Below are 14,012 nucleotides of genomic sequence, written 5' to 3'. Positions count from 1 at the left end.
CTTCACACTTGTCTCTCTTCTAACACAGGCTGCCCCCTCTCTCTCTCTCTCTCCTCTCTCATATTGCACTTTCATAATAGAGCCATCAGGGGGAGGGACTTGTGCTGACACAAAAGCCTGATGGTTCGGCCGCAAGTGACAGAAAACAACACAGACGCTGAAGGTTTTCTGACTGCGACCATGACAAGACCAGAGCAGCAGTAAGAGACGTGGGAACTGATACAAGTTTATCATCACCTCTGCATGTGACAGGTAAGAGACACAGGCTGCAGGCTGTTTGAGTGTGAAACTTGTGAAACTTTTGTCAGAAAGGAAGTTTGTGGTATATTGCACTTCACTCTAAAACTCCGCATTTCATATTCCTATTGAGTGCAGTGGTGATAGTCATAATGTAGTGTTTATAAAGCCTGTGCTTCGGCCAGACAAAGAGTTTCACAACAGATGCCCTGCCCTAATTACTTTGAAATGCTCTTTTCATTTGTAATCCTGTTATGATCACAAGAACTAAATTCTGCACAATTTGACACAGTTGTGTAGGTTTTCAATGTGTAAAGACAATAATCAGTACTCAGATTTGTGAAAGACAAACTTATCTTTACTTCTTTTCCTAGAAATTAAAAAAAAAAAGTCTTTCTCAACAGCATGGTGAAAGTTGGTGCACTTTTGTGACGGAATGCTGACAGCAAGCTGAAACATGTAGTTTCATCACTGCAGTCAGAAACCAACAGGAACACCTCTTTGTATCAGCAGGCTTGGACTTGGTTGGAGAAAAGGAGTCCCCGGAAAGACACGTCAACAGCCTTTAAGCGGCACATATCAAGGAGGTAACTACATCAATGAGGACACCCGGCATGGCGGTATTCAATCAACAGAATGTGGACGAATTCTATGAAATTGGAGAGCAGCTGGGAAGGTGAGGAGTCTTCAAAGCTCTTTACATGTGTAGCAGAAGATATTTAATCCACACTTTCTTTGAGTCAGAGAGTGACTCAGCTCTCCCCACCAGTGGTCCTATTATGCATGTATGTAGGTATGCAAACAGCTGGCCTGTTAAAGCTTGAACCGGGGAGTGTCACTGTGCTGAAGTAGGCTGAAGGTTAGAGTAAAGAGATTACGTTTCAAAAGAGACTGAGCTGTGTGTTTGGGAACAGTTTGATGAAAATGTGATTTTGCTGCTTTTTGCTGAGTCTGGGCGATGGATCAGTGAGTTAATGGAACCTGTGCAGAGCAGACATCGAGGAAACTGCTTCCCTTGGGGAAATAAATTAAGGGAAGTTGGCAGACTGCAGTATGGATTGAGGAAGCTACGCATCCATTCTGCACGGAAGGACAGCTTGGCCATGTTCATCACCTGCTAACAGATAGAGAGGGTGTAAAAGGAAAACGTCTGACCTTTCACTATTAATCTCATTAAAACTATTGTCCCAGTGTGAGCTGGCCATTTATGGTAGAATTTCAGTGACACACCCAATAAGAGAGGATTTTTTTAGGTACTTTTCACATTGATGGTATCAGACTACATACTACTACAGTCACTATATTGAAAGAAATCTTCTCTGATGTTGTCAAGTCCCACTGCTGGATAACTTTACTTACACCTCAGGGCTTGAAAACTAGCTCCCACTTATTCTCTCTGCTGCAGGGTGATGGAGGTGAAGGTGGATGAACAGGCGGGTGGTGTTGACCACTTTAGCAGACAGTGGTGATCAACATTTCCTACAGACCAGGGTGTCTGAAACACTCCCACACAGCTGAGCTCACCTTTGTCAGTTTGGCTCTCGTCGGTCATCTCTTGACATGATTTGGGTGGCAGTAGTAGTCACACACACACGTGTGTTAATATTTTATTGGTGAGCTGTATGACATATTGATGATATTATAATAATTTTATTATTAATAACTCTCACAGAGTTGTTTTGGAAACTTCACAGATCTTTGCATGTCTTCAGCTTTACTATCATCAGAATCAGAAATGTGGTTAAAAGCCACAGCCCGTGCCTGAAAACAACCGAAAGCAACTAACTCTTTGATAATTTTATAAACCAATATGGCAGCCATAATCTTTCACTTGCCGCTGTGTTGTCTCATGACAGTTTTCTGGTGAGTTTCAGAGGAGGCATCTCCACCCACTATTCTCAAAGTCTCATGGGTCCAGAGCTCTCCATTACAGAGCTGTTACTCAATTGTCCCTTTAAGAGGGTGGGAAAATGTGATGATTACGGGGGTCTTAAACTGAGTGTGTGAAGAATTTAAAATGTTCTGTGCTGTGTGGAACTGTTGAGCCATTTGCTTGGGGAAAGTTAATCAATCACTCCATCCTCCTGTTGACAGATGGTAATGTCACAGGGCCCCACGCAGTCGCACACGGCAGATCTTTCCACTAATGACGCAGAGTTTTGGGTAAACCAATCTGCAAAATAACCCTTTGGTTGAGATGTGATGGAATTTGTGGACAACTGTACCTGTGTCACCATCTGAGTGTTGACACAGATGATGACATACAGTAGGAAGTGTAAACCCACAGCTGCCGGTGTGCCTCGCTCGAGATGTGGTGTGCATATGGTACTTCTGTGTGCATATGGTGGACCACGTGAACTCATCCTTGTCCTGGTTTGGCTATGTCTTATACTTCTACGGCCATTAAAACATCTGGATGAAGTAACATTTTTTTGGAAGCCATTATTAAGCAAGAGTGATATTATCTTTGCCTGCCCGAACAACAATAAAAGAAGTGTGGACTTCCTCCATATAAAATTGAGATAATAGTGGATGTGACATTTGCGCTATGACTCATTGACAGGTTTCATGTTGATTTGCACACACAGTCGTATTGTTTTAGGTCCATCTCTTTCATCCAGGATGAGGTATCTCTACAAATATTTGAGGCTAGCTCCAAAAACAGTTGCACTTTCAAATGCACTTTCTGATGAAAGAAGGAAGTAGAGCCTTGAGTTGAGGATTTAACGTGATAACATGAGCACAAAATATGATAGGGTGGTGCAAGTGTAATGTCTCGCAGAGCTGTTAGTGTGTGACTCCACCTCTGTTAGAAAGCAGTAAAAATGCCACACCTGTGTTTCAAAATTGGTGTTTGGACAATAATAATGTGTAGTAGTGTAGGGTAAATTCAGGCAAAAGTAAATGTTCACAGTTTGTACTAGTGTGTTGTCTTTGTGGGGGGTGGCAGTGGCATCCTCACACTAGAAGTGTTGAAGTGAAAAGAGTGGTCAGTGGTGGGGCAGACAGGTGCTGCTGATGAACACAGCTCAGTGAAGTCCTAGAATTTCACCAAAGGGATTTACTGTACACAGTGTGTGTGTGTGTGTGTGTGCACAGCACAGACAGTAAACATGCATGTGTAAGGAGACATTCCTGCTGCAGAACGAGTTAAAAAAATGTGTTTATTCAGTGCAGCCTGATGGAGGGAACCCTATGCTGAACCTTTAGACACTCCCACAGAGAGTCCGGCTGCTCCACAGATGCTTTATTGACAGTGGGAACTTTGAAACCAATGGGAATCCAGACAATCCCGAACACTTTGAGAGCATACATGTTGAAAGAGTTCACATAAATAAACACCTGGCCTCTCCTCCACATATGCAGACTACAGCGAGCAGACTATGACTCATCTTTGTCATTCTTCCCCAGTGGTTGTTCAGTGGAGAAATGTGTTTAAATATTGGGTCGGCGCCACTTGTCCGAGCATTCCTCAAACCTTGGCTGTGGATAATGACCTTCAGCTGTTGGAAGTGGAAACTCCGCAGAGAGATGGTACTTTCAGCCCCACTGGTCAGCTTAGAGCTAAGACAGGCGGCATGCCTGGCCCGTTGTGGAATACCACTCCCAGCATCACCGCTCCGTCGGCTCTTACTCGACACTTTGAAATAACGCTATATAATACGTCTGGCAATAACATTTTGGTTGGGGACTTTTCTCACATTTAGGCAACAAGGGGTTATTCTGTTTAGTGTTTCTACCACGTGACAGGTTTTCCCCTTGGGGTATTTGATGCCTGTTTTTGCAAGTGAAAATTACTGAGCGACTTACCCTCCTCCTCTTCAGTTCACACATTATCAGTCATTTCGAACAGGGTCAGACTTTCAGGAAGGACACAGGGGTGGAGATGGCCCGTGAATAGAACAGATACCACACCCATTCTGTTCTCTCTTTTTTTTTTCCTTGCAGCATATGTGCGACTCTACATAGATACAACAATACAATAGACCCTTTTAAGGCAGACTTTGTCCATGTTGTATCTCTTTAAGGGCTGATTTTCCTGTGTATTCTACAGGGCATACAGAGCAGAGGCACAGTGCTAATTATTTAACCACTTTATCCCTTTTTAGTTAATCTCAGAGGTAAACATAGGACAACAGGCAGCATGCACATATGAACCAAAGCTGAAGTAATAAATTGAGTCTGTCCTGAGAGATGCAGATTAATTGCATCATCTTGTGAGTCTAGTGGCTCATACACTGCAGTGGAAAGTGTTTTAGCAACTGGTGGTGGGCTGGTCTGCCACCACCTGAACTTCCCTCATACCTCCAGTTTCAGGGTAGAATAAAGCAGAATTACATGGGCAAAGCAAAAAGACCATCAGTGCTGGAGCCTTTAGGAGGTAAAATATCATCAAGTAGCAGTTGTTGTATCGACATGTAGACCTGGGTTACTTCTGTTAATCCAGAATCTAATCTTCTGTAAAATGTACCTTTTCTTCACTCTCACTTCCTTTCTCCTGTATCATCTGTTGGGACATGCTCTCACACAGATTAAATCATCTCTGTTCTAACCTCATTCCTGAGGCTTCTGAACTGAAATTAATTGTTCAAGAGCATTCCTGAATAAAAAAAAACACAGTGAAGAATTTACAGGGATGATAACATATTATTGAATCTGTTTGTTTGTTTGGTGATGCACGGCTGCCATCTTACACTGAAACCACTCAACAGAGGAGAGGCACTATTTTTAGACTCAAACTGGACAACCTCTCAGACCTACTCTGGAATCTCTGTGTGGACAAAAATGCATGAAATTCTTGCCAGTTATTGTTTCCTGTCTTTCTTTCAGTGTCACAACTACACTGACCCTGTACCTCTTCCTGTGGCCTGACACAGAAGTGGTTGAATGTAAATAGTGGACAGGTCACTGCACACCCCCACGGCAACAGTAAAACCCAAAGAGCAGGGCAGCAGTCAGGTCTGACTGCTGACAGCCCCCAGCCAACCATACACACACACAATGTTGGAAAATGTTTTCACACTACATTCCATCTGTCAGTGGGACAGTTATGGGTGAGTTATGTTAGGGGAGGTGGGCAACAAAGAAAATATGTTCCACTGAGGGAACTCATTAATTAGATGTCACAAGCACATATCTATCAGCTGAAACATTCAAAGCAAGAACACAGTGATTCAGTGAGTCTCCAAGCTTGTTCAACTGTTGTGAAATGTTCAGAGTTTTTGGAATTGTTTCAGCGGACTGAGGAGGGCAAGAAATTTTGGCAGGAAGTTGGATGTAGTGGGAGAACAGAGGCTCTGTCTACACTAGTGTCTGATTGTTCTCTGTCTTACCAGGAAACAGGAAGTAATGGAGTATACCACAATATTTCACTTCTGACGCACAGCTTCCTCCCAGATGTCTGTCTGTCTAATCATATCCTGTTGTTGACTCAAAAAGAAAATCATGATAAATCTTAAAAATGCTACGTGCACAATACAAGACATTTGTCACAGTAATAAAGGTGTTTTTTTGTTCTACTATGTCTACAGTGGGCAGTTTGCGGTCGTTAAGCGCTGCATAGAGAAGAGCACAGGTACTGAATATGCGGCCAAGTTCATCAAGAAGCGGCAGAGTCGGGCCAGCAAACGGGGTGTGAGGCGCGAGGAGATTGAGAGAGAAGTGGACATTCTGCAGCAACTCCAACACCCCAACATTATATCTCTGCACGATGTGTACGAGAACCGCACAGACGTGGTGCTCATCCTCGAACTGTGAGTCACAGCAAGCAGGCCAGCAACACATCACAGCATCCTTAAAAATTATGATAATAATTTAATACCAGGCACTGGCATTTAGCTTATAAATGGTAACATGTGAAATAGAAAATGAAAAGAAATGGATGTTACATATCACAATATCATGGCATGTTTATCATATCATCATAAAAAGAGATCATGTGGAGTAAAATGACCTGTGCTTCCTGTTGGATGAGCTTATGTTCTGATCCCTAAGTTTATTCCTGTGTACATGAATTGTTTGTTGAACCCGTGTTTGCTAAAAACTGTGTGTGTGTGTGTGTGTGTGCCAGAAAGAACTCAATGCCTCACACAAAGTCAATAAAGCTTGTGTTTAAAAAGAGGCCTCAGAGAGAACATGGAGGTCATAATTAGGACTAATTGAAAACTGAGTTTGATCAAATGAATGGTGCATTGACTGAACTCACGCTGTCCTTCATTCAGTCAACATGTTTGTTTTTTCATTGAATTATTACAGTCAAAAGGCCGTATGTGACATACATGTACACTGATTCATAAGTAGGACTCCAAACAGAACCTAGTTGTTACCCCAAACAAGCATATCTAAGACATCCGGGACTTGTGCATCCAAATCCTAAGAACACTCTTTAGATAAAGTCCTCGAGATGATCTGAGCCCACAGTCACTGTGTGTGTGTGTGTCTGTGTGTTCCAGGGTCTCTGGAGGAGAGCTGTTTGATTTCTTGGCTCAGAAGGAGTCTCTCAGTGAGGAGGAGGCCACTCAGTTTATCAAACAGGTCCTCGATGGAGTCCAGTACCTTCACTCCAAGAGGATTGCACATTTTGATCTGAAGGTAGACCATCCATGCTTCATCATCTTCACCTATATATATGACCCGCGTTGAAGATGGAATCCTTCTCATCATGAAAGAGACACCATGTGATTTACATATTTATATATAGAAGGTGCTTAATGTTCATGTCAGTAGAGGGTTGCTTTTCTGATTCTCACATCCTTCCTGTTTTCTGTGGCTGACATCCAGACTCTGAGATGCCAACACCACAAGGTTATCACTTTGCTGTAGAGAGCAGTGTCACCCAGATCGCTCTCTGACAGTTTCTGTCCTGTTTATCTGCAGCCACGGCTCCTCTTCACTTTCAATGCTTTCTTTGTGTGGCAATTAAAGGAAAAAGAGCAAAGAGCCTCATGTAGACCTCCATCTTGAGTTCACAATGACACATCTGTGCACTAATTAGTGCTTAATGTTTTCTGTGAAATCTGAAGGTGAATGTTGAAACTGTTTATTCAGGCCGGGTGGGTGTTACAGATCCTTGTGACCTTTACACTGGCTATAATAGAGGAAATCCAAAGTAACAGTGCAAAGTCTGGTTATGCTAGGCTGCAAAAAATACACTTAATGTGTGAAGCTGTGCATTTTAGGAGTTTTAGATTTTAAGCTGCTTTTTTGATTGAGCTATGTGCACTAACTAAGTATGACTGTTTCTCCTTTAATGCTAACACAAAAGGCTTATCCAGGTACTTTGTTTTCAAATTCATGTTTTAAAACACAATTTTTTTGGGGTCAGTAAAAATCTTGCTGACAAATGTGCCTCCTTTCTCTCTCCAGCCTGAAAACATAATGCTGCTGGACAGGAACGTTCCTCTACCCCGCATCAAGCTTATAGACTTTGGACTGGCACACAAAATAGAAGCCGCGGGGGATTTCAAAAACATTTTTGGCACCCCTGAATTTGTTGGTAAGTTGTGTTCGCACTGTAGCACACTTTAAGAGATGGTGCTGGTTGTGATACTGAGTGTGTGCTGCCTATTTTCAGCTCCAGAGATAGTCAACTATGAGCCACTGGGATTGGAGGCAGACATGTGGTAAGATCCTTTAATTACCTCTGACTCTGCTGACTTCCACACAACAGGCTGTGGTGAATAACCTTGGATTAACCTTGTGTTGTTTTTCACAGGAGTATCGGAGTCATCACTTATATACTGTAAGTTTGTGTTCATAAATAGGAATCTTAATGTACCTGAGCAGGCTGTGGAGGCAGGTCAGAGTCAGAGTGTGTTTGTTGGTTGTTTCAGTTTGAGCGGTGCGTCTCCTTTCCTCGGTGACACGAAGCAGGAGACTCTTGGAAACATCTCAGCCGTGGACTACGATTTCGACGAAGAGCTCTTCAGCCACACCAGCGAGCTGGCCAAGAGCTTCATTAGACAGCTCCTGGAGAAGGACACGAGGTAACAGTCACTAACAAACACCGGAAGGACAAAGGTCAAGTCGGATATTTTCAATTCAAACCCCGGTGTCAGGGGTGTTTCACTGTAATAAATCCTTGATCCAAATTAGAATGAAAGGCTGGCCAGAAGTCTAGGAGCAAGGATTTAGGCACTTTTTGTACACAATGTGAAGCACTGAATGTAATTTGATGATTGATTGATAATGCTAATTTTTACAGGCACAGTCTTTTTTTCTTAGCATGTGTTTCCATTTAAATGCACCACCAGGAAACTGAATATTCCTGTATCCCTCAGAGTTTTACACCCTCATGCATAACTGACCTACATGATCTGTGTACAGTGAGGTTTTGTTGGGTGTATATTTACACAGCTGCATTTTATTACTGTTACAGAAAACGGATGACAATACATGACGCCCTAAATCATCCTTGGATTAAGGTATGCACATGAATTATTCTGTGATGTAGCATGTTTTCTTTAAAATGAGCTTTATGTGCAGTCAGTGTCAAAGGTAACATATGGTTAACATGGGAGAGCAGAATCCATCTTTACATTTGTCTGCAGTCTCAAAATCCCCGAGTTCACACCCACTAAACGCACATCTGACCCCCACCTCCGGGAATATTTATTTCACCCATCCACCACTTGAGCTGGGCTCATTTTATAAAACTGTGTGCTGAGGCAGTCCTCTGTCTCCAAAGTGATTGAAATGAAGCAACATCTGATTGTGTTTTTAATGGCATGGAAACCTAACAGCGTGAAGACGTCCTGCTCCTGCTGAAGTGCATGTGAGTGGTGTTTTTTTGCTGTGGTGTCCTCATCCTGTTTGGATACAAGCATGAAGCCAGGAAGCATTACACACTCATCGGGAATGTTTGCTGTTTTTTTGACGCTTTTACCCCACCACGGCTTTGGCTGTAGGGTCACACACTAATCCTGCAGTGATACCTCTGCTGGGACTTTGTGTTTTCAAGATGAAACAATGAGACAACCTCTCACTCAGTTTCCCCCCCCCCCCACCCCTCCACTCTTCTGTCTGAAGTCTGAAGAAGAAGACAGTGCTTCCATCGAAGCAGAGAAGAAAGTGGAGCAGCTGAAGACCAAACGTCTAAAAGAGTACACCATCCAGTCACAGTCCAGCATGACCCAGAACAACACGTATGCCAACTGTGAGCGTTTTGCCCACGTGGTGGAGGACATCATGTTGATGAAGACAGGCCTGTCAGAGGTGGCAGGAGCACATCGCACCCTGCAGGGTGACATAGAGGCGCTGCTGTCAATCTACAGTGACAAAGAGGCCTGGTACAAAGAGAAGAGTGAGACTGCCAGAAACCAGCTCTCCCAGGCCAGCTATGAGTTTCGGAAGGTGGAGGCCACCAGGAGGCTTCTGCAGGAAGACTTGAAGGCTGTGGATGTCAGTCTGGAGAATATCAGTGGAAAGTACAGCCTCAGGCAGAGCCAGCTGGACACTCTGAGACAGGAGCTGAACTCTGAGCTGGAGTGGCTGCAGGAGGTGATGAGCTCTCTGCATCCTGAAGGAGCCAACGGCAGCATCCACAGCAGCAGACTGAGCACAGACGTAAAACAAGCACTGAAGGAGCTGCTGGATCAGTCCTGTGGAGCGGAGCTGTGCTCCAAAGCCAAACAGCCACTCACAGAGTCTGGCTGAGAAAGCACACACTTAGTGAAGTGATTGATTTCAGCACCTTGAGTTTGCTCAGCTACACAAAAAGTGTATAGCTATGCAGTCTGTACATTTTCTTTATTTAAAGATTTTTATTTCTTGTGTATATAAGTATCTCATATTCTTAAAGCTAATTTTCAGACGACGGAATGGTAAATGAACACCTAAAGTCTTTGGGGAATATTTGTGGTTGACTTGAGTCGAGAAACTAGCGTGAGTAATCTGTAACTCACGTATCCAGTTCAAAGTAAGCTAAGCTAGGCTAAGATATTTGCCTCCAGACTCTCCTGACTGCATTTGAATGGACAGATTATATAAGGGAGGAAATACAAACATTTCCAAAGCTGCTGAATTATTCCTGAGGGTGAGATTTTTATGGCAAATTATCTTTTATTTTATCTTTTTGATGGAATGTAGTTCACATTTTTTGACTGATTTATTTTTTCATTCCATTCTGGGTTTTTTTTAGGTAGTTTTTTTGACATTTTTAAACAATAGTTAATCAGTTGGTTATTGTTTTAAAAGGAATTTTTGTGCACTTTTACTGAAGGCTGAATGTATTTATTTATTTGAACAGTTGTTTTTCTTGAAGCTGTACTACGATAAGATCTCATGTCTTTCAAAACTTCTCACTTCCCTCTTGTTTGTGTTTTTTTTCCTGCCTTGTGCACTGTGACATTTTTTCCACTGCTGTCACCTGTGAAATAAATTTATCATTTATTCTGTATTTCACTTTGTTGCTGTATGTCAGCATGATGCATCTAAAAAAATGTTTGGAATTACTTTCTGTTGACATGAGAGATGTCTCCTCTCCTCTTTCATCCCTCATTGTGTCTCTGCAGCCTCTGAATCCCCGACAGGCCATGGTGAAGAGGTTATCGGTGATCAACTTGGAGAACTTTAAGCGACAGTATGCCAGACGCAGGTGGAAGGTAAAGAACGGTATCAGATTATTTCCATTATTCAGCAAAGCAGTGGCTGATGACTTTGTTTTATTATGTGTTCAACAGCTGTCGTTCAGAATTGTGACTCTGTGCAACCACCTGACACGGATCATGAAGAAGGGTCAGAAGATGCCTGAAGAGGACGGGGTAGGAACATAACCATATAGTTTTGTGCTAAGCTAAGAGAGGAGGCTGCGCCATACTTAGCCAGACATATCTCATCTATAAAGTTAGGTTGTATTTCTATTATGACACCGCACTAGAAAAAAAAAAGCCAAGTACTTGTCCAGGTTGTCAGCATTCAGATTTTACCTAATTTCCCTACGGGGATTAATAAAGTAAATCTTAATCTTAATCTTAATGAAAGAGAGGCTGTACACAGCCAGTGGCAAGGGCGGGATGTGAGGACAATGCTTGCACAGAGGCAGAAGGGATCATGCTGTGGGGTAATTCTGAATAAAGCTGTGTGACATATTAGGAAAAACTGAAAAAAAGTGATTCAATGAGACTCACAAGAACAGAACAGCAACAATCTGTCATCATCTCCCTGACTGTTAGAATGGCACAGCTGTTTCTTAACTCACACACGTTTTTTTTTTTTTCAGAGGGATTGTGAAAGTGACCAAGAGGAAGACGTTCAAAAAAGGAGGCCGAGGACCAGAAAGAGAAGCAGCACTTCCTGAGAGCAACGTTCAAAGTGTCAGTCGCCCATGTTGCAGTGCAGCTGTTACTTTTAATAAACATCTCTCCGTTTGAGTGACGCCTGTAAATTCATTGGTCAAAGGCAGGGCATCGTCTGCTTCATGTTAGATAGCATTCTGCCATTTTTAAATTCAAGCTATTTTTTTTTCTGGCGTCACTAGATTGTTGTTGACAGGAACTGTTGTGTGTGATAGCTTCCGCTAATAACTGCATGTCTTAAAAGTCCTTCAGCTGCTGTTTGACACACAGATAGTTTGTTGTTGTTGTTGTTGTTGTTGTTGTTGTTAATGTTTCTGGCTGCATGCAGGCGTTATTGTCCAAAGTTACATAAACGGGTTTAACTCTGCAGCATGACAAAATGGTAGCAAATTTCACAACCAGATGTTTACATGTTTTTCTGCTTAACACACAGTGATGTGTGCAAACACACTGTTTCACATTTGCCACCTCAAAAAAATAAAATAGTGAGCTGAAGCCTGTACACTACAGAGCTGTTTACTGTGTGTGACATTGATCTCATATAAGAACTTCATCTTATCTTATATGTACAATAAAGAATTAAAATAAATATTTTACAGCAGAAATTCTAATGCAATAGTTAGGTGTTGCTACACTGTGATGTATTTATGGTGTAAATAGCCAGTCAAATGTCTTAAATTCAGTTCGAATTGTATCTTAGCTCAAGAACTGGAGCCGTAAACATTTTCTCTGTATACATGTATGAATTGTAAATTGAGAATTTGTTAAATAAATTAATGAACATGATTGTTTTACTGTCTGTTTTTATAAAGTTAGAAAATAGTACTGTGATTATTGGGTATTAGACATGACTATCCATTTTCATATGTCTGCTGTCTATCTATCCAGTTTTTTGTGAACACTATATTTTTAGAGTTTTGACAGATTATATAGAATACAATATACTTTATTAATCCCTTTGGGAAGGTTGCCTCAGGGGAATTCCGGTACCAGCAGCAATGCACCGACAGTCAGAGCAAGAGTTAAATAGAATAAAATAGAACATAGTGCAGTAAAATAAAAGATAAGAGGAATTATTTACAAACATTGCACACCAGCATGGTTATTGATACACAGCGATATTGCACAAGTTATTGCACTATAGATGATTGCTTTGACGCGCAAACATGTGGCAAGTTGTGATCCTCCAAATAAGCCACAAACACAACCATACAATAAGCCCTTGGTTTGATTTTCACCTCTTGCTTGCATCTTTGGGCAAGTTGAGTCGGCAAGTTGGGTGAAAATGGGTGAAAGTAATATAGGACCACAAAACAAATGTGCAGATCATGGTCCAGCTTTTAAATGTGATGCCTGAAGTCTGTGTGTCTATGAAGACTGTAAGGTTTACACAAACAACAGTGGCCTTTGACAGTGAATGACAGTCTGAACATCAATGAGTTAATTGTGATGATGGACTTTATGTGCTTTTGTTTGTTTTTTTCCTTCCAGCCACTGTTCAATTATTTATTCTCACAACAGTAATGCTGTCTGGGCTCAGCTGGGCTGAAAGAGATTGGAGGGACCTGAACTAAATACATTTTGGCAGTGGCACAATGTAGGCCAAGTCCACACTGATGGGGAGAAAGGAGTCATAATTAACAAGTGGGTCAGTCTGAAATCTGTAAGCCTGTTGTTGCTTCAAAATCCCATTACAAAATGACTTAATGTTCTGCTAAAGAATAGCCTTCGCAGGGGGTCACAAACAGATTAATAAGCATATTTGTGACGATGTAATCCTCACATTTTCATTGATTAAATATGCTGTTGTTGTGTGAGCGTGTGGTTGTGTCTGTATTAGCAGCTCCCAGTATGGTTTAATGACAGCCTGTGATTTACCGGCATAAGATTAGATAAGAGAAAACATTTAGCACACTACTCGTCTCACTCATCTCCATTCATATCTCCATAAATATTTCAGCCACGTCTGACTGAAATATGAACTGAGCCCTTTGTAGCTTTGTCATTGGTTAGAGAGTGAAATGACATACCTTCCAGTCAGTTAGTCAGAGTCACAGCTGGTATGGTGGGATCAATTCTGTGGGATCACAGGGATTCCAGCACACTTAAGTCGGTATGATCTGATGGATGATTCCCTCACACGGACAAATAAGGTTTGCTGTCAGAAACTGTATGCTGCGTTCATGTAACTAAAAACCACGACCTCTGAGATGTAGCAGCGTTTGACTCAATACAAAATTTAGCCAAATATGTATCTTCTCTGTACAAATGTCTAAATCTGAGAGAAAACATAATACATTGATAAATTATGGCAGCAATGAAGCTCAGCATATGTAAAGCTTCTTTAAGATGTCTAAATAATGGCATATAGAAGCATTAAAGCTTTTACAATGAATGACTTTTACAATGGCGCCATCTAGTGGGAACAAATGTTTTCAAGTCTGAGCATGTACTGAAAGAAGGCTTGGATGGTTGTATGTT

General features: G+C 41.8%; 1 protein-coding gene across 3 annotated transcripts; it reads left to right on the top strand.

The window, feature by feature from the left end:
• Positions 1-100: 100 nt before the first annotated feature.
• On the top strand, positions 101-12,317 carry dapk2b (death-associated protein kinase 2b). 3 transcript variants are annotated; one of them, XM_028430700.1, is made up of 12 exons: positions 101-252; positions 751-913; positions 5,769-5,990; positions 6,690-6,828; positions 7,603-7,732; positions 7,811-7,859; positions 7,952-7,978; positions 8,070-8,222; positions 8,615-8,660; positions 10,749-10,838; positions 10,917-10,997; positions 11,456-12,317. In XM_028430700.1, exons 2-12 carry the CDS (start codon positions 837-839, stop codon positions 11,531-11,533), a joined length of 1,092 nt encoding a protein of 363 aa, XP_028286501.1. In that variant the 5' UTR covers positions 101-252; positions 751-836; the 3' UTR covers positions 11,534-12,317. The 3 variants fall into 3 exon arrangements, with proteins under 3 accessions (XP_028286501.1, XP_028286499.1, XP_028286500.1); XM_028430698.1 differs by lacking the exons at positions 10,749-10,838; positions 10,917-10,997; positions 11,456-12,317 and adding an exon at positions 9,265-10,728; XM_028430699.1 differs by lacking the exons at positions 10,749-10,838; positions 10,917-10,997; positions 11,456-12,317 and adding an exon at positions 9,265-10,728 and having other exon boundaries at positions 748-913.
• Positions 12,318-14,012: the final 1,695 nt, after the last annotated feature.

Source organism: Parambassis ranga, chromosome 19, assembly GCF_900634625.1.
Source record: "Parambassis ranga chromosome 19, fParRan2.1, whole genome shotgun sequence".
Lineage (NCBI taxonomy): Eukaryota > Metazoa > Chordata > Actinopteri > Ambassidae > Parambassis > Parambassis ranga.
The sequence above is the reverse complement of the archived record's forward strand: the minus strand, read 5'-3'. Positions and strand labels throughout refer to the sequence as shown.

Bases quoted from the DNA above. Each gene is read 5' to 3' on its own strand.
- dapk2b (XM_028430698.1), top strand. From the start codon at position 837: ATGAGGACACCCGGCATGGCGGTATTCAATCAACAGAATGTGGACGAA. The intron at 5,991-6,689 runs GTGAGTCACAGC...TGTGTGTTCCAG, and splicing joins GTGGTGCTCATCCTCGAACT to GGTCTCTGGAGGAGAGCTGT. The intron at 6,829-7,602 runs GTAGACCATCCA...TTCTCTCTCCAG, and splicing joins TTGCACATTTTGATCTGAAG to CCTGAAAACATAATGCTGCT.